This window comes from Struthio camelus, chromosome 14, assembly GCF_040807025.1.
Source record: "Struthio camelus isolate bStrCam1 chromosome 14, bStrCam1.hap1, whole genome shotgun sequence".
Taxonomy (NCBI): Eukaryota; Metazoa; Chordata; class Aves; order Struthioniformes; family Struthionidae; genus Struthio; species Struthio camelus.
Window position 1 is genome coordinate 6,979,949 of NC_090955.1, and position 25,458 is coordinate 7,005,406.

General features: G+C 52.9%; 1 protein-coding gene across 1 annotated transcript; it reads left to right on the top strand.

Annotated features, from left to right (window-relative positions):
• The first annotated feature begins 12,253 nt into the window (after window positions 1-12,253).
• RPN1 (ribophorin I) lies at window positions 12,254-21,119 on the top strand. Its single transcript, XM_068906713.1, has 11 exons — window positions 12,254-13,009; window positions 13,815-13,879; window positions 15,292-15,598; window positions 16,162-16,371; window positions 17,342-17,534; window positions 17,869-17,968; window positions 18,236-18,374; window positions 18,568-18,687; window positions 19,217-19,462; window positions 20,502-20,692; window positions 20,984-21,119. Exons 1-10 carry the CDS (start codon window positions 12,782-12,784, stop codon window positions 20,682-20,684), a joined length of 1,791 nt encoding a protein of 596 aa, XP_068762814.1. The 5' UTR covers window positions 12,254-12,781; the 3' UTR covers window positions 20,685-20,692; window positions 20,984-21,119.
• Window positions 21,120-25,458: the final 4,339 nt, after the last annotated feature.

Consider the following 25,458-nt stretch of genomic DNA (forward strand, 5'->3'; position numbering starts at 1 on the left):
GTAAATTAAAATATGGCAATTTAAGACACATTCAGGTTGATTAATCAAGCAACAACCAGTGCCAAGATCAGCAACGAAGGCAGATGCAATGGGACTACGTAAACTAACTCTCTAGCACCTCGCTGTAGAAAAGAAGCATCATCCTGGTGGTACAAGCGCGCTCTGTGTTTCCTACTCGGCGTTTTGGCCGCGAGCGTGTTGTATTATTCAGCGCTTACTTGAATATTCTGTTGTGTTCATCCACGTCACATGATTATTGTAGCTGTAGTTGGCCCATAAGCTTGGGAACGCAAAGACTAAAGCAACCAAGGAAAAAAGTATTTTTAGAGCTCGTTGAAGAGGCAAAAGTAATGAAGCCACTTATAGCTTCATTAAAAAAGGAAATTGCTTCTGAACAGTATACACCAGGCAGGACTTTTAGCTTGGTAACAGAGTGCTTTTTCTTTCCTCTTTGGTCTTTATTTTGTCCTGAGACAATCTGCCACGTAACGTTAGGCAAATTGCTTGCCTTCTCTGCATTGGTAACACAATTTGCCCGTGCGTAACCTGGAAACAGTAATGCTTACCCCAGAAAGACGCTGCAAGGTTTGATTCATTAATGCTTGCAAAGCGGTTTGAGATCAACAGAATTATGATCGCAGAGCACAGCAAATGTACTATTAAAATCCTTATAATCTGTTGGGCCTGGTTTGAATCCCTTCACTATCCATCACAGAGAACACGGGGCATGCTATTTACAGTGTCCTACTTTAGAACTAAAGTCCGACAGCAGTGGCGTAGGGGACTGAGCCCGATTTGGAGTCTCTGTTGTCAAGGGAAGCCTCCACACTGACTGCTGTGAAAACCACCTCGGCTCCAAAGGACAGCCCAGCCCAAATTCAAGTACACACGTTCACGCTCTCCCTTCCTTATGCCAGCGCCGGCTCTCGTCTGACCCTGCGCTGAGTCACTTCAGCATTAAATCTGCAGACAACTAACACGAAAAGGAGCACAAGATAATTTCTCTGCCAGCTTAGTGCACTGAACTGGCTTCATGCAGGCTGCAGCTGAAGCAAGGGAAGGCGTGGGTGAGGCAGGACACCGTCATTGCTCCTTAGACTGGTTTAGGTTGTGGTGGAAATGCAGACTAACAGAAGGCAAGTGGGAGCCAGGGCTGCTGGGTTCTCCTCCTGTGATGCTGGCAAGTTTATTACTGCTTTCTAATTTCTATATTTGCAGGACTGTGGCACTCTCCTCACAAGACAGGGGAGCCCATGACATCTACTTTGTTAATGCTTTTAAGGTGCTCCATTAAATGCAGAGAGCTGCAAAAGAACCTGTTATCAATTAAAACAAGGACCTAACAAAAGAGGAAAAGCCTTGCTTGGTGAAATGATGGAGAAAACCCTCGCAAAGATGCATGTCTTCTTTAGATGAGAAGGAAAATATCCTCTCAGCTCAGCCCCAGGACTGCAGGCCCTGGACACGTGGACATGCCAACAGCAGGTGGGGCAGAGCACTTGGTTGCCCCGGTCTGCATAGTTCCCTTAGCAGGAGACCCCCCACATGCTGGGCTGTTAGGAGCAGACATTAATGGTGAGTTACAGTGTTCCTCTGCTCTCTTTCCTGAAAGCTTCCTTTTTCCTTTCTTTTTACATGATATGAAAGCCAATCAAAAACCATGGGTGAAAGTTCTTCCTTCTTCTCTACCACCGAGCGATCCTGGCACCAGTGTAGCGTAAAACCTACATCTATTACATATTTTTATTATCCTGAGAATAACCTCACACCAAGCTCCTGTGTCACTTGCTAGCATGATCAACAGCGGTGTCATGGACTAATTGCTCATGATGAGTTTCTGATCCTCTCTGGAAATGCTGCATGTCCTCAGACTGACGAGGCAAGATCCTGCCTGCCTGGAAGTACATATGAATCCTGGCGCTCAGGAGGACCGATGTCAGCAGAGAGGTCCTTGCTATCCATGTAGGTCTCCCGTCTTTTGGCACAGCTCACACTGACGTTCACAGTGGCAGAATGAAAGGGAAAAGACAATGGTAAGAAAGTGGTAAACGGATGTACTGAGTGGAGGCTGTTGTGTTTCTGCCTGGCCATACGGACATACACATGCACACCTTCCCACCAGAAGGAACCCAGGGCCTGGAAGAAACCGGAACGCTGTGCACTGAGCAGCCCAGCCCAGCTGGACAGCACAGCTTAGCGTCAGTAGCCTGCGAAGAAAACAGCGTTTCTCATCTGACCCCTTCATAATAGCAAAACCCAATGAAACCTCTTAAAAATGGATCAGTTTGAAACTCAATGCCAGTTGTTCCCAATCACTAACATCACTCTGAAGAAATTAGTTCTCTCGCTCTGAGGGACACGAGTGAGTGGGTCCCTGATTTTATAGCGATCAGTCTTCAGACATTTACCAGTGTAGCAACCTCAACATACTTCACGCACCCATCCCTCTAAACCAGGAAGTAAGAATATCTCCAGCTTTGATCTTGTTCTCTTTGTGACAAATCATCTCTATTTACCAATCTTTCTGATCCAATTAGAAACAATAAAACATGATATGCCTTATACCATCTCTTCCCTTGTCCTTTGACCGAAATGGGCCCTCCCTTTCTAGTCCCTAAAAAGACACTGTGAATAGAAATAGCATGGACACAAGAACACCCGCTGGTTGCTAATGGGAGGGCTTGCAGAGAGGTCTACGCAGAAAACCTGCACGGAAGCTTAGCTGTAGTAGCTGCAAACCGTAGACATTAGCTGTGAACATGTGACTTTCCCAAAAGTGCCTGCATTCATAATGCGCTCACCACCTTCCCATGGACACACAGCCACTCCACCTCTGGCCATCTGTGACATTAAAAGCTTGGAGTGAGCCCTGCTCATTCCTCTGATACTTATTCAGCAGGCCTTCCCCCTCCTCGTTGGACACATCCCCAGGATCTTTCCTTGCCTGTGGAGCCTGGGAAATTGAGCACCAGCCCATCGTGACAATAACTGCTCAGTGAAAACTGTCTGTCCTGTGATCCTTGCTGTGCTCTCGCAACTAGCTTTGCAATGCTTTCCTCTACCACCTCTGCCTTTCCAGACCAGCTTCCTCAAATTATCATTATAATGATTTAACTTACTGAAATAAAAAAGAGGAACTAAGATGCAGCAAACATACAATATCTTGCTTTTGTATTCCAAGCTTTGTCACTCTTTGATTTACTCTTGTCTAAAGCAGGTTCACTCTGCCTCTGCTGGCATTTTGTACATTAAAAATCTTCTGCTATTGCATGACCACCTGTGCATTTCCACTGGCAAGAGTCTTTTGCCTGCCCTCGTCTCTAATTCCTGCTTGCAGTACAAATACCACTCCATTAATCTACTAATGCTTTCACCTTTGCAATCCTCAGTTGATTTCTAAGTGTTACAGCAGCAGCAATACATGAAAATAAAAAGCTGGCTCTGGACAAGACTTGATCACCAGACACCAACCATAGGAAGCAATTGTAATCCCTTTAGCTCATGGCAGGTCTCTGATCCATGCTTCTGCTGATGGGTAGAGAACAGGGCACAGATTGCAAGGGATTACTAGCCTCTATACTCATTGATAAAATACATTGCTGGAAATACATCTCAAAACCAAACCACTGATAAAGTGTATAAACACAGACATTGAAGTCTGAGATCCATGAGGCTTGGGGGCTTACCTGCAGTGTTGCAAAGCCTGACTCTGAGACGTCCCGTCATACCAGACACAGGAGGCGCGGGCACTGAAAGGAAAGGGTTTAGGACTCCAAGAGGTTTCAGAGCTTTCCCCTGCTTAATAACAAGAGTCACAAAAACACTGCAGAGTTTTGATCCCTTTGTTACGAGGAGGAGATAATACCGGCACCTTCCCTTTGATGACCAGCTCGCCCCCTGAGACATGAGGGTCCAAGTGCCTCCCTTGGTCTGCCCTTGAATCATGGCCACCTACATGGAGGGATTCTGGTCACAGGACAATATGTTGAGCGGAGGGGACTTCCCTTTAGACAAGTGCTGGTAAGACAGGCCACAGAAACAAACATATCTTGCTGGGGAACGGTGCCAGATGGCCACCGCATGGCTTTGTGCTTATCCATTTGGCATCACTGTAGTTACCTGGAACCTGCATTGGTGGAAGCCAAAGCCCTTAGAAAATTCAGATGTCGCAAGGCAAAGGGGTGCTTTGATGGTCAGGATTTTGGACTCGGGGCAGAGATGTGCCTCAATCCTATTTATGACTCTCATCCCAAGAGGCTGTCACACAAAAGTGTGACCATCACACCTGAGTCCCCGGCAGGACTCCCAGCCAGCTTCCCTGGCACCAGAAGTTCTCCGACAACAGCAACAGCTTCCCACTTTTACAGCTGGTGCTAAATACCAGATAATTAATTTTTACAACTGCGTTGGAGGTATGCCGGATAATTTCATATGATTGTTCTCAGTACGCAAGTGGAGAAGATGATCCAGGGGATGAAGTAACTTCCCTGAGGCCAGAGTGAGTCAGTTACTTTGTCACATCTAAGTCCCTCTAAATACTGACACTTCTGAAAGGTTTTTAACCATAGGAATCCTACAAAAATAGATACAGAGAGAAATGCACACAGGCAGCACAGAGATACACAGGCCTTTTGGAGAACTGGGCTTTCTTCTGGAACCAAGTTTTTGTTGCAACAGCATGTTACCAAAGCAGTGGGTTCTGCAAGTGGTTTGTTACTAACCAGGCTGTGAAGCCTTAACAGTGGATGGCTGGTGCCTGAGACCTCCCAGCTCATGACACTAGCGGGCTCGAAGTCATGGGGCCAGGGACAGGCTGGTGGCCAGTGGTGTCTGGAATAGCCTGCGGGACACATGGGTTGTGTCACGCCGCTCGCCTGTACGGGGTGTTGTGCGATGGGGTGGCTCGGCCATGTGAGCACGGCAACCAGATGGTTTTGTGGGTTAGGTGGACATGTCACGCTGTTGTTTTACCCAGAAAGTGTCATGGGACAGGTGCCTGGTGCTACATGACCACTGCCAGTGGGATGTTTTATGGGACAGGTGACTCGCATGTTGCTTCTTCCTTAGCAGTGAGTCAATGCCAAAAGGTGTTTCAAAAGCAGGTTGGAGAGGGGTAGCTCTCCATGGGTGGGAACCAAACCGGCCACACGCATACTCTCCAGGACCTGCAGGTTGATCCTGTATGCGAAGGGCCAGGGGCTATGTGTGGAGAGGCCCAAGCAGCTCTTCTGGGACCCTCCCTGGCAAGGAGACAGACACATGCAGCAGCGCGATTCACTCCTCAAACCCCAGCTATCTCTGTGCAAGCAGAAGGAAGCTGTATTGCTGCCGTGGGGCGCTGCATATTGGCTTCAGATCTATCTGCCTCAACTCTTTCAAGTCACAGATTTTCGCAATCCCCTCTTGTCTGCTCTAAAAGCAGGAGTAAATTCTGTATCAATGGCAACCATGAGAAGCCAGTATAATTTTGTACGAGTGTTTTTGAAGAGGGTGGCAAAGATACTCAGCCTTGAACGATAAGGGTGTGTGGGCAGTGAGGTTTGCTCTGCTTTATCTTGGACAACACTTTTCAATGCCTGCTGCCTCAGCAGCTGTATTGTTGACCCCAGGGAGTTATGACTCAGTGCTTGCAAATCCCCGAGCCACCAAATTGAAGGTATGCCCCACAAAGGACAATTGCCTAAAACTGAAATGGTTATAGGTGGGTGTTAAAGCTTCAATTACTCTGTTCTAGCGCTCAGGACCGGTTTCAGATCCCTGCCTGAATTTCTGGCAAATAGAAATCAGCGACTCTTCCTTTGTTTAGATGAACAGGATCTCTGGATTTGTTTCCCCCAGTGAAGTCCTCAGCAAATCTGAGAGCAGTCAGGCTATGAAAGATGCAATATCCCATCTACATCACAGCAACACCAAGCTGAGGAACATGCACTCTGCCTGATCTGCACTCCTGCCCTCTGCCAAACTGCTGCAGGCGCCAGGGTCACCCCAACAACAGAGCTGGGGTGGCCTGCTGGGGCACAGGGTACCAGCTAAGGCAGGGCCCTTCTGTCTTCCAGCCTGCTTTCTAGGCGACCTGTGCAGGGTTACATGCTCCACTGCTGGGCATCCGTTCTGTTAGACTGGATCCACTCACTGCCTGATACCTGTCTCTCAGAGAAAAGCAATGCAAACACCACATCAGGCATTTCTTGGCAAGCAGGTAGGAGAGTTGCACATGAAGATCCTAATACCTGCCAGGAGAGAAAGGAGAAAGAAGAAATGATCTTTTATCCTCAAGTTTTTCCCTGGCCAGCAGTGCTTTTCGTATCAGGAAAGAGTGACTGCATTCATTGGCGCAGACTGCTGCTGCTCACATGGGGTTAACGCTCCTCGGCTTGGGTCACACATCACACAGCCTGCTGGCCCCCCGGGAATCACCACCAACCATCTGGCAGGGCACAAGCAGATTGTCTCTGCTGCGGGGCCACCATAAACTGGTGTGTACACACACACACACCCTTAGGTCCACCAACAGCTAGGCTCAGGTCAGAGGCTTTAATTCACCCTGGCAGGAGTACAGGGGCTGTCTTTGCTAGAGAAATAAGTCATGGCTGGCACTTTGCAGAGCACAGTCCAGTGAAATCCCCATCCGCGGATTCCAGAATTGACTGATGCTGTTTGGTAGCCAGGCGGGAAACCTGCATTATTTCACAGCAAGCACCATAGAGTCATAAGGCTCCGGAAGGAAGCACAAGACACAGCAAGAGCTGCCGATCAGCGAACGACTCCCTGTTATTAGCAGGATCCTCAACTTCCCACGCTGTCCACGGCAGATCCTGCAAAACTGGGGCCGTAACGCTCCCGTTCAACACACTCCGCATGCACAATGGGCTTCCCTGGTAAATACAGCAGCAAGTGCTTTCCTTTCCAAGGCAAAGGAAACAGCCGGGGAGCCAGCCAGGGACCCCACGGCGGCCCCCGCGTTTCCTGCTGGGGAGAGGAGGCGGGGGGGGGACCCTGCGCCCTCCCGTGAATTCGCCCTTGCTGATAACGCGGCGCCTGCGGCCCTTGCCCCGCCGGGCCCGCAGCGCCTTGCGCCAACAGCGCAGCGCGCGCTATTCGCCAACGGGCCGCGCAACGCAACGCTACGCCGCCGCGCCGCTCCCGGGCGGGGAGGGCGCCTGGGCGCCCCCTGGCGGCGGCGTGCGGCGCCGCGGCGGCACGGCAGCCGGGGGGGGGGAACACGGGGGGCACGGCAGGGTGGGGGGACACTGCAGGGTGGGGGGCACTGCAGCCTGGGGGGGGGGGCACGGGGGGCACGGCAGGGTGGGGGGACACTGCAGGGTGGGGGGGACAGTGCAGCGTGGGGGGACATGAGGGGCACTGCAGGGTGGGGGGGCACTGCAGCCTGGGGGGGTCACAGAGATGCACCACAGGGTGGGGGGACATGGGGGGCACCGCAGGGTGGCAGGACACTGCAGCATGGGAGGCACTGCAGCCTGGGAGGACACAGGGGTGCACTGCAGGGTGGGGGGACGCTGCAGGGTAGGGGTGGGTGGGGAGGACACTGCAGCCTGGGGGGACACGGGGGCACTCCGCAGGGTGGGGAGATACGGGGGGGCACCGCAGGGTGGGGGACGCTGCAGGGTGGGAGTGGGTGGGAAGGACACTGCAGCATGGGGGACGCTGCACGGTGGGGGCACTGCAGGGCTCTTCACCACCCCACTGAGCTAGGAGTTAGCTCCATCGCCCACCTCGGGCCGGGCAGGACGGGCAGCCCAGCAGCAGGGCCCCTGCTTCAGGCACCACTGCCCGCAGACGCCAGCCGGGACCCCGCGCTCCTCGCTCGCGTCCGGGAGCTCGGCGCCAGCCAGAGGCGTGCTCCTACCTTGGATTTCCATCCAAGGTTTCCATCGGTTGCCTTGGGTTTCCATCAATTGCTCTTTCACTGCATTTGTCTTGGCGTTTTGGTGCCAAACACGGGCATAGCCAAGACATCCCCTTCGCATCCTCAGCTCCCTCCTCCAGAGCTGGAAGGACCGTGACCTCCCTGTCCGCTGGTGCTCCGTAACAGGTAGCATTTGTCTTTTTAAACCAAGATTAGCATCCTGTCCTCCTCATGCCTCTCCCCGCTTTGCAGACACCCATCTGCCAAAGACGTTTTTCAAGCCAGGATGTAACGCGGAAGGGCCAGATTATGCTTTACAGGTGGTTTGACGGATGTTGCACCCAGGTCCTGCCTACGCTTGGAAACACTCGACTAGCAGCCCCAACCACACCACAATTTTCTGACATAGTTAAACCAGCTCAGTTCCCTCTGTCCAAAATCTGCTCTGATCCTGTAACAAAATCCAAACCCACCCAAACCAAAGCAGGGCTCCTCGTGGGGGCAATGCACCCGCACTCTGCATCAGGCTCGGCGTTAAAACCGTACATGCGTCAACAGATTTCTTCCATTAGTGGTCACCCAATGCGTGTCTACTGCTATTTCCAATTACATTTCTAGTAAGCTTCAGAAACAGGGTTAAAAGCACTTTTTTTTAGTGATGAATTGTCTCGCCCCCTTCCAAGACTAACGGACGCCCTGACGTTTTCCTCCAGCAGGTTTTCCCGTCCTTCGCAACGCTTTCTGCAATCAGCTTCTCCACTTTCTGCGCACAGCCAGTTTCCCTCCAGCAGTTTTTCCGAGTCTCACGTCCTACGATGGGGTAGAAAAAAAAAAAAAAAGGTGTTTTTTTTTTAAACCCAGGAAGCAGTGATTTTAAAGAAAGGTGAACATTGTAAAGGAGACTCTGTTGCAGATTCCTAAGCAGCTTGAGGAAACCGCAGAGGAGCGCCGCTCAAGCTGACGGTGCCCCTTCGACGCCGTCCCCGTGTGATGGCAGGACACGTTTCCGAGGCAGACGAACAAAGAGCAGCAGCGGAGCCCAAACCAGACCCCCTCAGGCCCACCGCTCCCCTTGCAATCACAGGCGAGCCCAAACCAAGGATTACGGCGTGTTTTGCTTGGCAGAGGCTCAGCGTGAGTTGTGCTGACTAGCTGAAAAATGAGGTCGTAAAAGTAATGAAACTAGAAGGCTTCTTTCTGTTGTGTTTTGTTTTTTTCCAGCTGCTTTTCGAGGGTCTGACCCTCCTGGCCAAATAAACTCTGCTGTCAGTCAGCCAGATCTTATCCGCGCTCCCGTGGCACGGGATTTCAAAGCCTCGATGGTCCAGGGCTGATGACGGGAAGTGAGTGCCGCCTGCCTCCCACTGACAGCTCCAGAAGGCTGCCTCGCTTTTACACGCACAGCGTTAAACAGTGAAACAACAATCAAATCCAAAGCACTTTTTTTTTTTCTCTTCCCCCCCCCCGCCCCCCAGTCATCTTGGCAGCCACATGCCTGCAAGTTTTTCAAGCTCGTGGTTAGATTTGCGTGAAAGCTGCATCTGCCAGCTCGGGTGTTGCTAGGATGGCTTGCGCTGTCTGAGCCCATGCACAGACCTATTTAACATCTCCTACTCCTGATCTGGGCTCCTCAGAAAGCAAAACATCCCAGTCCTTATATTTTCCTGGTGTCACCTCCTTGCTGTTATGAGGATCACACCGAGATCAATCCTGTTCCCTGCTGCTACAGACTTCAGCGTGCTCCCGCGGCCGCAGGCGACCTGCTCCTTAAGGAGAACGACTTCCCCCCCTTTCCTCCTTGAGGATAAATTGCTCTTAAAGATCCCACAGCTCCGAGTTTGGCATGAGCCCTCCAAAAGCAGAAAAGCACGTTTTTTTTTTTTCCTTGGGTGCCGTTCTGCCATGGACCATCCTGCCAGAGGCGTTTATCAGGGCTGCTCTCGTTCCTCAGCCCCGGCGAACGGCTGCGCTGGCACGGCTCCATCCCGGCCGCACGGTGTCTCCACCGGTGATGGAGGTGTTACTGCTGTTGAGGATCATGTCCAGCAAAAGAAGGAATTTGGGGAAAAAAACTATATATATATATAAGAAAAGTCGGTGGCTCTGGACGTCTCAGCTCACCTTGCTGCTTTGGATTACAGACGGGCTTGGCGGGACAGGCATCGCCAAGGTTTAATCCTGCTTCCCATGCAGCCCTTGGGGAGCAGGCCGGGGCGGCACGGCCTCGCAGCCCCGACGCCACCGATGCAAACAGCCTCGTGCTAAGGGCGAGCCGGCAGCCGGCCCCGGCCTTTGGGCGACGCTGTCCCCAGGCAGCGGGCACACGCGGCCGGCCTCCCGCCGAGCCCTTCAGCAGCACGTCGGCGGCGGCTCCCGCCGCTCGCAGGCGCCCCGGGGCGAGAGGGCAGGATCCGGGCAGGTCTGGGGAGGCCGAGGACACCGGAGCCGCGCACGCACCACAGCCTGGAGCAATTACAACGCAGCATCTGGCAAGGGGCCCTTGCGTTACTTCTCGTGTTTAAAACCAGCCTCTCCCTTCCTGCTCGAACGCGGCGTGAGCTATTTGCAGACGTAACCAGTAAATGCAGCCAGGGGCCCGTTTTTATGATGCTTTCTGTGAGCACGGTAACTGAACCCATGCAAAGAGTAACAGCAGTCTGACAGCGTTTTATACCTGCTCTGCGCAAGCTGAAATACCTACGTAACGCACAGGGCAGCAGTGAGATGGGCCTGCAGAGCCAAATTCACCCTTGGAGCAAGAATCCTAAAGGCAACAGCTTTTCAGCCTACACATAAATTTAGACTACGTGGTAGGGCTGAAATCTTGGAGCAGGCACTGCACAGCCTCAGTATGACTCAATTATCGCAATTAGAAATGGAGCTGAACAAAGGGTTAGTGCGTAACAGCCTGATTCGGAGCTCGCCAGAGCCTGGGACAGGTCACACGTTGAAGCCTCATGTTCCCCAGCGAGCTGAGATCCAGCTTCTGGGTTGAACCCATCAGAGAGCCACCTTTAACCCTGGCTGTAAAGACCGAAGCCCAATTATCTCCAGACGCAAGGGGAATGTGCATTTATTTCTTTTCCTCCCTTTGCCAGGAGGAATTGGCTGGAGGGGAAGTAAAAGCTGGAGCTGCGTGTGTTGCTAGAGCCGCAGCCTGGAGTTCATTTACTCCCTGTGACACAGAGGCTGGGGTTGAAGGAAGGGCAGTGACAGCCGCTCTTAGCGGAGGAGCTTTCCACAGTAAAAAACAAGCCAGGCAGAAAACCGGCGGGAGTCCCCAGATGCAGCGTTGCTCGCCAACCTTCAATCAGAGCCAGCAGTTTTGCTCAGCCACCCGTGTTTCACAGTTGTTTTTCCCCTCACCTACCTACCCAGCTCTCACGGTCCCAACCCCGGCTCTTTGGAGAACGGGGCCAAGATAAACGCGCTTTTCCTGGAGAACGGAGGGACCGGGAACGTTTCCCTAGGTGGAAGCACGAGGCTGAGGAGCTGGACACCCATCCTGGAGCCCATCTCCTGCTGCGCTGCTGGAAGAGCGCCCTGAGGTCGCCCGAAACACAGCGACAAAACTGCCCCCTTGCGCTAGGACTCGCTGGCAGGGCTGGCTGCCAGAGTCGCACATCCAGCGCCTAAATAAATCAAAGGGAAAAGGAAGTCATTTGTGAAGCAAACTTCCATGGCAGGAATTGGGGGACTGGGGCACAGGCTAGTTAAGAGGTGATGCTGATTTGAACCTAACACGCCAGGAAACGTCCTCTTTTATTTAGCCATGGCCTAGGGATAGTGTGACTCCAGATCCGAACCTTACAACATTTAGGAAATCCCCTTCCAATACTTGGCAATCTCAGCCCAATCCAGAGAATTACTTTGGTGACTCATATTAAGATATTAAAGAAGGGTCCAGCCCTGGATCGCATTATGCAAACATAAAAAGCCTGTTATCCCAGGCTAAAGCCCTGCTCCAGCAGTCAAGGCAGGCAACATCCGTTTCTTGCTTTTAACCGCTTTATTTGGGAATAAAGCATCAATCGCCTTCTCCCCACTGTCACGTGTTAAACCACTAACATTTTCCTTTCTCCAACTCTAAGTCAGTTCAGGGTCAGTTACCCCACCTTGGCTGCCAGCAGCGTTTCTGCTCTGGCATCATTTAGATATTTATTATCAGTGTTTTTCAGCCCGGGGCCAAACCCTCGCCGGTGGCTCCGGGCCCGGCCTGTCTCGGGCACGTGGCTGCCTCGTCCCCGTGGCTGCCTCGTCCCCGCCGCTGCAGAGCCGTCCGTCCTGCAGGCCGTGCCGGAGACCTTCTCTCGGGCCGTCAAACGGCAGGGCCAGGCTTGAAGCTTTTGTCCTTTTGAAGCTCCTGGAGCCCCCGGTGAGAAACAGCCTTGGCGAAAAACGAGGAGAAAACAAAGCTTCTGGTTTGCGCGGCGGCAGAAGGCGACAAGAAAACGCACGAACACCCCGAGTGCGCAGAAACCAAAGGCAAATACGGAGCACCCCAAGTTATGTGGTAACACCCCCCCAGGCCCTGTCGTGATTTTGAAACCCGGCTCTAGGCACGCGTGGGAGCGCCACGAGGCGGGAAGGCCACGCGTGAGGGGAGCCCCAGCATCCCGGTGAAGGGACGGGGGCTGCGTCCTGCTGCGGGGGTCGGGCCCGCCACAGAGCCCCTCGCTCCCCACGCGTGACGCTGCCGCCTCGAGGGGCTCAGCCCCCCCACCCCACGCCTTGGCCGCTTGGCTTTCCACTCAGGCACTCGCGCGGCCGCCTACTCCGCAGGGGCCCTCAGGCGCCGCCGGGCGCCGCCATCATGCACCGCCTCCCCAGCCGCTGGGCGCCGCCATCTTGTGCCCTCCCCGCGCAGCGCGGGCGCCGCCATCTTGTGCCCTCCCCGCGCGCCCTGTGTCGGCCATGGCGGGGCTGCTGTGCCGCCTGCTCCTGTGCCTGGCGGCCGCGCGGGCCGCCGCCGCCGACCTGCTGGCCGAGGAGGTGCGGCGCACCGTGGACCTCAGCACGCACCTGGCCAAGGTCTCGGCCGAGATCGGGCTGGCCAACGCGGCGGGGGGCACCGCCGCCTCCGCCTTCCTGCTGGCGCTGGAGCCCGGCCTGGAGCCCCACCTGGCCTACCTGGGCGTGCAGGTGAGCGCGGTGGGGGTGGGGGGGGGTGGAGAAGGCGGCGGGGCGCCCCCGGGTCCCGCCGCCCGCCCGGTGTCCCGTTACGGACACGTCAGCGCAGCGCAGCGCCGGCCCGGCGGGGCGCCGCCGGCTGCGCCGCGCTTAGAGACACGTCGGCGCCGCGCCGCGCGCCCCCGGGTCCCGCCGCCCGCCCGCCCGCCCGCGGGGACACGTCGGCGCAGCGCCGAGCACCGGGCGCGGACGGGGCGGCCCGGACGGCGCTGCCGACCGCTGCCCTGCAGCGGGGACTGCGAGCAGCCGGGCGCAGGCTGCCCCGGCTAGCGGGCCCAGAGGACTTGCCAGCCTCTTCCCCTCCAAAGCCTTGAGCGCAAGGGGTTCCCTCTGGCCGCAGAGGTGTTGGCGCCAGCGTCCTCCTTGCCTGCTGGCCGGGGCAGGTTCCCGGGGCCCGCTCGTGCCCCGGTCACGGTAGAAAACGGGAAAGCGAGAGGAATCAAGAAGGCTGACCGAGATTCGCACTGGCACATACGATAGTGGCCGTGCTGGCTTGGGAGGCAGGCTGAGGAAGGCTCGGCAGGCTTTTCCAGAGCCCCTTCCCTATCAGATCTTGCACGTTGTCCAAATGGCCATTTGCATTAATGGAAAAAGAAATCATTAAAGGGTTGTATTTACAATTCAAATAGTTGTCCATCAGCTAGTACTTACTGAGGGTGCGTCCCCACAGAAGGGCGTTGGGAGATGTATGGAGCGCCCCAGTCACGTTAGTTTTTTCAAACAGCAGCGCACTGACCAGTCTGTTGTTTCGGAACAGGTGAAGGGTGAGGAAGAGGAGGAGAACACCTTGGAAGTGAGAGAGACCAAAGTGAAAGGCAAAAGGTGAGTGTCACCCTCTGAGGGTCAACGCCTGGATCTTCTGCATCCGCGTTGCACCATCTTCCTTGGAGTGGAGCAGAAACATAACCGCAGCCTGGCATACCTGGAGGTCTCTGGAGTCCTCTGTTCTTGGAGGGACCCGCACTGCACTCATACTGCACCCTGCAGTGCTGCAGGGCCAGGCAGCCCCATTCCTACAGCCCAGGAGGCCCCACTAGAAGTCATTTCTCTCCCTTAGATGCTCGTTCCCTAAGAGATCATGCACCTGATTTTAGGTCTCTGCGTTGAGCCAAACACTGGACAGACATAAGCAGCATATACCTGTTTCTCACCTGCACCCAAGACTGCTAGTGAGGGAAGAGCCTTATAATAGACAGAGTGTCTCTCTCAAATGCTGCCTTCAGGGGGTTCAGCTGTGCTCAGTCTCCCTTGCTGAAAGGGGCAGTTCCCAGGGTCCTAGCTTCCCCCCAGATCTTTCCTGCCTTATTTCCTTAAATAATGCCCTGTTCCTTTATTAAAAGGCATCGGGTAAGATGCGCATTACAGCTACAGTCGCGCCCTTCCCCGTCGCTCCCTTTTGGGACCTCAGACAATCTGCACTGGTAATTATAGAGCGATTATAAATGCTCTTTGGCCATCTCCCCCGAGCAGTGCTCTTGTGTCTAATGCAGGGAATACCACAGTGGGTTGGATACTGCAGCCCAGCACGGGCCTGTTGCCTGCTGCAGGGAGAGAGGATGCTACCTTTCTCTTGATGCTTTGCCTGCCAAGCTTGGGATATTGTACGCTTGTCTTAAGATTGGGCAGGCAGATGCTTTGTGACACATGAGAGCTGAGACATTTTTAAAGTGAGTGTGGTGAAAACTCATTCCTTTCTTTAGTATTGCAGTCTAAAACCCTGCTGATTTTCTGACCGTACCTTAGTTTTGGATCCTGTGGGTGAAAAGGTGATGCTGAACTGAGAAGAAACAGACTTTGTGGGAACACGTGCTTAAGACGTTTGTGATTTGCCTTCTGGACACTTGCACGTGCTTCCTCCCATTCAGATCATTATTTTCACCTAGAAAAGAATGAAAAGGCCATGCTGAAGCGTGCTTTATAGATGCAGAACCATTCCCCTTCCAGAATGGGACCGAAGTGGCCCTGCAAACCAAAGAGGGTAATTGTGCCTGAACACTGCTTACCCTCCATTTCTCCCATCCTGCTTCCCCAGTCCAGGGCAAGCACACCCTCTAGGACAAGAAATCTGTAGGTCTCTGAGGAGCGAATGCAACAGGGGCCCAGTCACGCACCATGTTTGTGATACAGAATCCCAGAAGGGCTGCCATCCACAGTGGATGTCACAGGGGTTGGATTTGCTTGCTCTCTCAGGGGAGATCTGACATTTATGACTTAGCTGCTCTTCTCCCTTCCAGTGGAAAATTCTTCTCTGTGAAGCTGCCATCTCCTTTGGCACCAGGAGCCAAGGTCCGTGTATCTGTTGAAATGGTTTTCACGCATGTCCTGCAGCCGTACCCCACCCACATTACCCAAAGTGAGAAACAGTTTGTAGTCTTTGAAGGAAATCACTATTTCTACTCACCATACTTCACCAAGACCCAAACGACCCGGGTCAAACTGGCCTCTAGGAACGTGGAGAGCTACACCAAGCTGGGCAACCCTTCTCGCACAGAAGACATGATTGAATATGGCCCCTTCAAGGACATCCCTCCATACAGCCAGGTAAATACCTATGCAAAGAGGCTGCGGCTTGCCGCTCTGCCGCAAGCATCTTGTAAACACGGGACCTGCATCTCAGAGGCTGGAGAATGGGAAGTGGGGGCTTTGGTATAATGATCACAGATCGAGCCCAGATTAGGCTGTGTGCAGAGTAGGAGCGCGTGCTCCGAGAAGGTGCTCCTAGTACAGTCACTGACTGCAGCTTGGAGCGCGTGGAATAAACCCAGCCAGTTCGTGCATGGTTCAGGCAGGGATATATTTGCAGTGGGGGATTCTGCTAGTGCAGCCCCAGTGGTCAAGAGACTGTGTCTCTAGTCCCCCTCACCGTTATGACTCTGCCAGTGGTGCAGGGTGTTTGCTTGTGACCGTGGGTGGTGCCTACTGCCCAGTGTGAACTGGGCTGGGGTGACTCTTTCCTGTTAACCAAGAGTCTGTAGCAAAGCCTTCCCTGTAGACAACTTCACCCTTCTTCAGAGCCTGTTCTCTGTGGGACATGGAGACAGATAATTGAGGAGGAGACTTACTCCTTAGTTTGGGGCTAATCGATCATCTTTTCTCCTTGTTAGGACACCCTGAAGGTGCACTATGAAAATAACAGCCCATTCCTGACCATCACCAGTATGACCCGAGTCATCGAGGTTTCTCACTGGGGGAACATTGCGGTTGAAGAGACGGTTGATTTAAAGCATACGGGAGCAGTGCTGAAAGGGCCCTTCTCCAGATACGACTACCAGAGACAGCCAGACAGTGGGATCTCGTCTGTCAAGTCTTTCAAGGTTGACATTTTGTGCCATTTGTCTTTACTGTGGCTTCCCGCTCTTCTTGTATCCCCAGATAAAAGTCCAGTTATTCTTTGCCTCTAGTGGCCATACCCAAGTAACATGGGAATGTTCAAGCACTGAAATGTTTGCAGAGAAGGCCCATACCAGATAGGAATAGCTTATGGAGGTACGGGAGGAGGTACAGGTAGTAGGAGGTCACATGCCTTATTGCATCTGTTGGCCCCATAAACTGCACAGATCAGGTCACGTAGTGTCTCTCCAGACTCCCACCCCTCCGATGTCAGGGACCCTCTAAAACCCTTAATCCTCTGTGCTGACAGCTCTACTTCCCTCTTTCTACTGTACAAGGGTCCTTCATTCTGTCCCCACTGTCTTATTTTCCCAGTTGCCCTCTCTGTTATAATCTCGTCACGTTGGAACAGTATTAATTAGAAAGCCACCCATTCATTCCTTGATCATGAAGCACTTGGAGAGTTAAAGCTGTAGCTCTGCTAGCCAGATGCAAAAGGTATTTTGTGTTTTCATCTCAACTGAAACCTTTCTCGCTGCTTGAAGCTTCCAGGATTGATTGTTGTAATTCTCTAAGGTGGCAGAAATCTTTTTTTGCTGAGCGCAAAGCGGCAAGCTCAGCGAGTTAGGAGCAGTGGGCTGAAGTGAAAAGGGAATTGCTGTCCTGATGGATGTGATGAGATCCCTTGCTGTTTGGGGTATTTGAAACTGGGCTGGAGAAAGTGCTGGATTCCCACATTCACTTAGAGGCCGAGTGACTTGAGCACTGGCAGTCATTTCTGTGGCTGATTGCTTATAATAGCACAGTTTTACCACTCAGTGTAACTGAATGGCCGTTTTGTGGTCTCTCACCTGGGAATGCTGTTCTTGGTGCTTAACAGCTGTTACTGGTTTTGCCAGTTCCACTGGAAATGACTCCTAGCTGATGCACTGAGTATTGCTTCTCTCCATGCAGACTATTCTCCCAGCTGCTGCTCAGGATGTGTATTACCGAGATGAAATTGGAAACATCTCCACCAGCCACCTCCTTGTCCTAGACGACTCTGTGGAGATGGAGATCCGGCCCCGCTTCCCGCTCTTTGGGGGATGGAAGACTCATTACATCATTGGCTATAACCTGCCAAGCTACGAATACCTCTACAACCTTGGTGGGTGGCACGGGGGAAGGGAGTAAGAAACCTTTTCTTTTGTGTTTAAGGGTGGTTGCGGTACAGTAAAGGGCTCAAAGCCACCTTACGCTGCACCTTAGCAACAACAGTTGCTAGCTATTGTTTCTAGAATATGCAAATCCATCCCGCTTTTCTGTGCGTGCTTCAGGATTTTATAGACATCTGATTAAAATATAATTGAGTCAGCTAGTGCCCCCTGCTGTGTGATGTATCCATATCCAGTTCTGCTCTTGCTTCTGTTAAGAGCTGCAGTTTGAGGTTCTCTCTCGTTCTTCCAGGAAGCGTAACCTCTCTCTGGTTTGCCCTCTTCTAGGTGATCAGTATGCCCTGAAAATGAGGTTTGTTGACCATGTTTTTGACGAGCAAGTTACGGACTCTCTGACTGTCAAGATCGTCTTGCCAGAAGGTGCCAAGTAAGTGTCATTTTTCCTGACTTGTTACTGTGGAAGATCCTGTGTTGATGGCAATTCTCCTGCCTGCTCTAATGGCCTGAGGACGGTGAAACAAAACCACTGGCTGTGCACATAGAGGAAACCTCGGAACACAACTTTGTTTCCTGTTAGCATTGTTTAAACGCATAATGGGCTTTGTGCTAGAGGCCACAGTTGACCAGCCAGGTCTTGAATTACATCATCTCAAACAGCGTGGAGTCACGCGGGACTGTCTGGCTTTATCGATAGGAATATCCATGTGGACAGCCCCTATGAAATCAATCGCGCTTCGGATGAGCTTCATTACACGTATCTAGACACTTTTGGACGCCCGGTTATCGTGGCACACAAGAGCAACCTGGTGGAGCAACACATTCAAGACATCGTGGTGAGTGTGGCCTCTGTTTGCATGGCTTGCCCGACCAGCTGGGCCTCGTATGCATCAGCATGGTCAAAATGTCCACGTCAGGTTCCTGAAATAAGTACCTCCTGGATCACACGGTCAGTTCCACTGCTGCCAGAGAGAGTTTTCTCCCATAGTAACATGGGTCACTGCTCAGTGTCTCAATGTTCTCTTCCAGGTTCATTACACCTTCAACAAAATCTTGATGCTGCAGGAGCCTCTGTTGGTAGTTGGAGCCTTTTACATCTTGTTCTTTACTGTGATCGTCTACGTGAGGCTGGATTTCTCCATCACTAAGGTGCTGTATGATGAAGAGCCCTTTGGGAGCATGAGTAGCTTCCTCAGCCAGTAGCTGGAGATTTTTTTTGCCAGTTATTTTCCTCACTGAATGTTCCTGCTGATTAGGTATCCATTTAGAGGCTTGAATAGAGCCCTGTTTCTATGATACCTGAGCATTGATAGTCCTCTGCAGGGTTTGAGTTGGTGAGTTAAGGCTAATCTGAGTTTTGCTTTCTGGAATAAATCCATCCTTGAGAAGCAGAGCCTCTAGAGTCTGTCTGCAATCCTCCGTCTCCGATGTTTTTCCTTGTGTGTGATTTTTCTTTTTTAAAAAACTATTTGCTAGGCTAGGCTGAGTGCTAAAAGGCACTTGCCCTAGTCAGTTCTTGAACAGGATGCTTGTATCATTCACTTCATTGCTGTCAGTTGACTACTTAATTGCAAAGGGAGTAGTTTCCCTAATGGCCCTAATAGTGCCAGATTGTGAGCATGGCTTGAAGCGGACCAAGGATGTGATTGTCTTGATCTTCCATTCTCTCCTCTTGCAGGATCCAGCTGCTGAAGCTAGGATGAAGGTTGCTTGCATCACAGAGCAAGTGCTTACTTTGGTAAATAAGAGACTTGGGCTGTATCGTCACTTTGATGAAGCAGTGAATAAGTACAAGCAGTCACGGGACATCTCCACCCTGAACAGCGGCAAAAAATCTTTGGAGACAGAGCACAAGGCCCTGACGAATGAAATAGCCTCTCTGCAGTCTAAACTGAAGACAGAAGGCTCTGACTTATGTGATAAAGTAAGAAATGTAGTCTTTCTTTCTTTTTTTTTAAGCTCTGTTTCTCTTGGCTCTATCAAGCGTTCTAGGTCAGTTTTAATTTGTGGTTTAGTTTCTGTGGTTTAGTATCTTTTTAGTCCAAAAACTGATTTATTTTTGCCAGAAGGTATGAAGATCCGTTTTTCCTCTCTGCTGTAATCTTGGTTATGCAGCCCTCTAAGTGCTGTTGGTGCACAAGCACCAGCTGCTTGTGCTGGTTCTGAAACACCCCTTAAACCAGCTGCGTGGGTACATTTTTGTAACAGTCCTGAAGCTTGTCATTGAGCTCACGGCAGTGACACATTTAGGCAAAAATGGGAACTATCGACCCATTATCTGTTCTGACTCCACTAATGACACCAGCCAAACCAAAATCTTCTCCCTAATCTCTTACCTTCTTGCACATGTGAATTTGGTGCTGACAGTTCTGGTAATGCGATGCTCCTCAGGGGAGGATTTTGGTGTATCATGTAGAAAGCCATGATGCAATGAGACTGCCCTCTGTCCTCTCCCCCTTCCACTATGTTTCAACACCTGCCTGGAACAGCTACCTAACCCCAAGTCGGGGACATTTTAATCTCCAGGGTCCATTCAACTGACAGCCACTTGGCTTACTCCGTTATTAACTTGAGGAGAAGATCTGTCGTTATGGACAGCAGCCCTCCTGTTTCCTCACACACCATTGCATTCACTGCAAGAAGGACACAGCTTCCAGCTATCACAGTTGTGATTTAGTTGAAAGCCTTTCAAAATCCATCAGTAACACTATTTAACAGTCATTGCACCTGTCTCCTGCTAATACAGCTCCTGGTTTCTTGGAGCCCCTTTTTCTGCACTGCTTAATTACCCATTCACAAATTTTTCCTCATAACATGAGGATAGAGAGGTGGCAGTTCAGGAGGTGATATTCAGGGACAGAAAATGTTCCTTCGTACCCCTGATAGTGTCTTTTGGCCCAGCTTCAACGTAGGGATGGTTTTTGACTCCTCTAATATTCCCTTTGTTTTCTCACCCCTCTCAGGTGAGTGAGATTCAGAAGCTTGACAGCCAAGTCAAGGAGCTCGTTCTGAAGTCCTCTGTTGAGGCCGAGCGGCTGGTAGCGGGCAAGCTCAAGAAGGACACGTACATCGAGAACGACAAGATGCATTCCAACAAGCGCCAGGACCTGGTCACCAAAATCGACAATATCCTTGATGCGTTGTAATTCAGTGGGTTAGTAACTGGGAGAAGGGGAGGGGTGCAAGGGGAGATGGGAGGTCTAGGAGAGGACACACTTTGAGCCGTAATGCTCCTTCCCAGCAAAACTGGGGAAAAATTTGATATGAAAAATGCCTGGAAGTTTTTGTTTTTAAGATTCTTTCATAGAGCCTGTCTGCTCAGCAGCATCTGCTGTGCGAGGGACCGTGATGTAATGCTGTTTGGATGGGTAACAGGGTTTCTTTAACAGAGATGAGACACAGCCAGGTTATAAAAAGTCTCCTGCTTTTGTTTTTCCCTGTGTAGACGTGCTCTGACTAAACGTTCACACACCGCCAATCTGAGCACAGACGCGCTCATGGCAAACCCGAATGTCACATCCAGAAAGAATAAAGACAACTTTGTTGTAAAGCCTTTGGAATAAAACAACCACTGCCTCTTGCATTCGAATAAAGCTGCGGGCGGGTAGGAAACATCCGGTGCTGACACGGGGGGGTGAGCCCAGCACCCACGGAGGGGGCGCGGACCCCAGCGGCGCCCGGAACCAATGCGCAGGCGGCGCTGCTCCCCGGGGAGCGGAGTTCGGCTCCGCACCGGTCCCCCACCAGCGGGCCGGGCCTAGATGCGGGCGCCCCGGCAGGGGGCGCCGTCTTTGCGCGCGGCGCATGCGCAGCGGGAAGCGCCGCGGGGTGCGGGAGGACCTGGCGCTCGGAGGACGCGGGTTCGCGTCCCGCTCCCGGCGCGTTGCTGTACGCTGGCAGAGCCCTTCCCTGCGCCCGGCCTGGGCCCTGGCTTTAGGGGCTGGGGGGGACGGGGCATCCCGCCTGCTTGTCTCTCCTTGCACACCACATGCTTTCTTGATGCACAGGGCAGCGCTTCTGAAACGGTCACTGGTCCTCTTTAAACATCTCCCGTGCTGGCCCAGGGTCTCTGTGACAGCAGTCCCTCTGTCCCTTGCACTGCCCAGCCAGGCTCTTGCTCACATCTGGATGGCACAGTGTACACATGCATTTGTTGTTCCAGCCACAAAGACAACGGCAAACACATGCGTCCCCTTGGCAGTGTATTTCCAGCACAAGCTGAAGGCCCCCGGTAGCTCACTAGTTATACCAGCTATTGGTGGGAAGTTATTACCTGCAGCTTTTTGCTTGTTTAGAAGAAGAGAGGAAGTTGTGCAGGATTCACAAACAGGACCAGGCCTTGCTCCTGTCTCACCTAGGCCAACATAATCATCCTATAGGTACATTGCTTTTGCTGATGCTGTAACACCTCACTCCTACTTGGAGGGTAGGAGATGCATTTCCCTCAGAGTCCATCCTTGTCCCCAGCCTCTGCCATGTGTGGGGGTGTTGGGGAATCAAGGGAGCAGAAAAGAGCGTGCAAAGTACAAACCTGTCCCCCCAGCACTGTCCCTGGCAGCTGCCACTCCAAAGCCAGGATCTTTTCTTCCAAGTAATAGGAGTTTAATGAGTACATCCTCCTGTCCTGAGTTTTTAAACAAAGAAGCAAATGCAGGAGACTGGAAGCAATTATGGGTAATTAGGTTATAGCCTATTTCTGTGTCCTGATCAGATTCTCCTTTTGCCCTGCACTGAAGACTAGGAGAAAAATCAATTTGCACTTTTCTTCAGAGCCTTAGAGGGACATTACATCCTCCCAGCAATGAGATGTTGCCCCGAGCTGCTGCAGCAGCAAAGTACGCTCATGCTATCTGGGAGAAGGCAGGTCACTGCTTAGGAGAGGCTTCTCAGGAGAGCCCTGGAGGTGCAGCAGGTGCTGATTCAGCTGCTGTTCTTAGTCCTGCACCCGTTTCAAACAGGTCCTGCCTCTCGGGAGTAACACCACTGAAACCCTGCTCTGCCACCGCTGAAACCTCTTTGAGTGGGAAAAAGGGTTTGCAGCCACCTGCAATTCCCTGATGATTTCAGTCTCATAAGATTTTGTTCTGAGCACTGCTTCAGTGGACTGCTAAACAGCCCCTCTTCTACCCCAGAGCTGGCTGCAGGGGCGGCAGTGCACATCTTCCCTTCTGGCATTGCATGGCTTAATTGTTTACCAAAGTGGTTTGAGAGCCCAATACAGAAAAGAGCCAAATGAGTTGTTAATCCTTCCACCTTTTTTCTTGCTGATGCCCTCCCCTGAGCTGTGGGTTGGAGGAGGCTGCCCGTAGTGGACGTGTCCTGCAGAGCAGGGACGCTTGAGTTGGATGCTGTCCTCCCTGTAAGGCTCCCCAGCAAGCCCCAGCCGCCTGCAGCCGGCAAGGGAAGAGCACTCGGCAAAAGAACTGGAGGTTGCCTACAAACCGGGCCAGGGCACGTCTAACCGCGGAACAGGACGCAAGTTTTTGGCGGGCCTTAGAAATATCAAAAGGGTCCAGTCTCAGCTCCCGGCTGTTCCCAAAGGGTGGCTGTTGCATGGGGCCCCTGCGCTGGTGCCCGAGGCGGTATTTGCCGTCAGGAACATTTAAGGTGCCGATTAAACAGCACATAGCTGCCACCCTCATTAAAAGGCTGTGGGCAGGCAGGGGCCACACAAGGAAGGAGAAGGGCTTCACTGCCCCTATGGTGACTGCACCCTGCCCCACTTTGAAGTCGTGCTCCCTCGTCTCTAATTACCCAGAGCCTCACCGTCCCACTGAGGAAACGCTGCAGCCTCTCCCTGCCCCCTGGGCTTTCCCAGGCTGGGGCTGTGGCCCCAGAGCCCCAGGCTAGCAGCCTGCCCAGCCTGGCACCGCTCTTCCCTGGCCCAGGCCAGGTCCTGACTTACAGGGGCACAAGGAGAGCATTTGGCCAAGGGTCTCTCAACCTGCCTGAGATGACCTTGGCTTTGCTGGGAGCCTGGAAAGCCTCCAAGGCTGTTGCTCATCTCTTGGGCAGCCGGATCCTTGCAGTAGGGCTGTTGGTGAGGGTTTAGGACCACCATCCTCAGCCCTGTTGGCCCCCTGTCCCTGCCCCTGCCTAGAGGAATAACTGTCACAGTCAGGCTTGTCCCCAAGCCTGGGGGCCTCGCTGCCACTCCTGGGTCATGCAGCTCCTGGTCAAGTGGGGACAATACAGCCCCCAGCTGCCAAGGGGGTCTCCTCTCTGGCAGGTCACACAAAGCCAGATCATGCAGAGCCCCCGAGGCACTGCAGCCCCTCTGCTCCCCACCCCAAGGTGGCAACCCCATCACCATCCAGGTGATGAGACAAAAGAAGCCCTGTTCCAGCTCCGGCTGGGATGCAGAGTCCCCTGGGCACAGAGCACAGGATCTCAGAGTTAATCAGGTGCCTGTCTCCATCATTATAGAAACTGCAGGAGACCCAGGCAACGCAACAGCTCAACTCTTTGTTGTTGCTCTCTCAAGGAAGAGCAAAATCTTCCCAGGCTCTTCTGGGAGGCTTTTCTCTTTTGCAAGACGCAGCCAGTATGAAAACCCTTTGGCCACACAGCTTCCAAAGGGGGTTTGTTAATTGAGAGTGTTTTGATGACAGGCGTCTGACCACGTTGCCTCGCAAATACCAGCTCCCTCCCATCCTCACAAGCCCCCTTGCAATGGGGTGGGCAAGAGGGCTCCTTGCCTAGACCCGCTGGTGCCCCCAGCCTCTCTGATCCCTGCTGAGACACTGTTGGGAGCCCTGAAACAATGAGCCCTGCCTGGATGGGGTGTGGACGAAAGAAAAAAAAAACAGCTAGAAAACAAACTAATTGTCATTAATCCATGGGACCAAAACATGCATGAGACCCCGGGTGGTCCTGGGGGTGTCTGAGGCCAGCTGGGGGTTTCCTGCCACATTTAGGGTGATGCAGTCCAGGAAATGGAAAGGGATCAAACTGCTGATCCCAGAGACCCCCTTAATTTCCAGCTCCCTCTTGCAGGGGAAAGGCAGTGCCAGCCTTCCTCTCCCGCATCCCCCCTCTGCCCAGCTTCCCCGGCAGCCCCGCGGAGGTGGCTCTAGCTGTACAGCGGTGCCCTTAGCACCCATCACATCGAAGCCCTCGGAGGGACCAGTGTGTTGCTCTGTCTTCCCCTCCCTGTCCCAAAGGGCAGGTTGATCAGGGCCACCACGGCTCAGCGCTCGTGGCTGCCGGGCAGCTTCAGATCCTGCTTGTTAATGGAAGTTGCGGCTGCCAAGACGGCCGCTATAAATAGGCGGGATGAAGGCAGACAGCCCCAGCAGGAAAGGTCCCTGGTGCCTGAGGAGAGCTGCCCCACTTCCAGAGGCTGAGGATAAAAGAGCTGCAGCAAGAAGAGGGCCTTTGCTCCTCTCCTTGCAGGCTCCTTTTGGCTGCCCTCCCCGGGGTAACTGCAGCCTCCTGCTCTGTGCAAATCGAGCCCATCTGCTGCTGGGCCAGCTTGCAAACAGGGAAAGGCAATTCAGGGCAAGCAGCCCAGGGACGTGCCCACTCTGAGGACCAGCGTGGGTCCTGGGGGCAGGCAGGAGACCCTGGGGCAGGCAGGCTCTGACTCTACCCTCCTGCACCCAACCTCAGGTGAACTAGGCTGATGCAGCCATTAATACAACCTGCTTTTCAATCACATTGTGAAATAGGCTGCAAACACACATGCTGTGACATCCCCAGAGTGAGTTTTGTCCCCAGCAGGGTCTCCAAGCTTCGAACCTGCTCCCTTGCACCCACAGTCCCCCAGGGTGCTGGGCAGTCACAGCACAGAGTCACCCCCCACCCCAAAGCACGCAGCCCTCCCTGCTGAGCCTTTTCAGCCTGCAACAACAGCCTGCAACAACAGATACGTCAAGGAACCCCCACCACAAACATACAGCAACAGAGCGACCTAGAAAC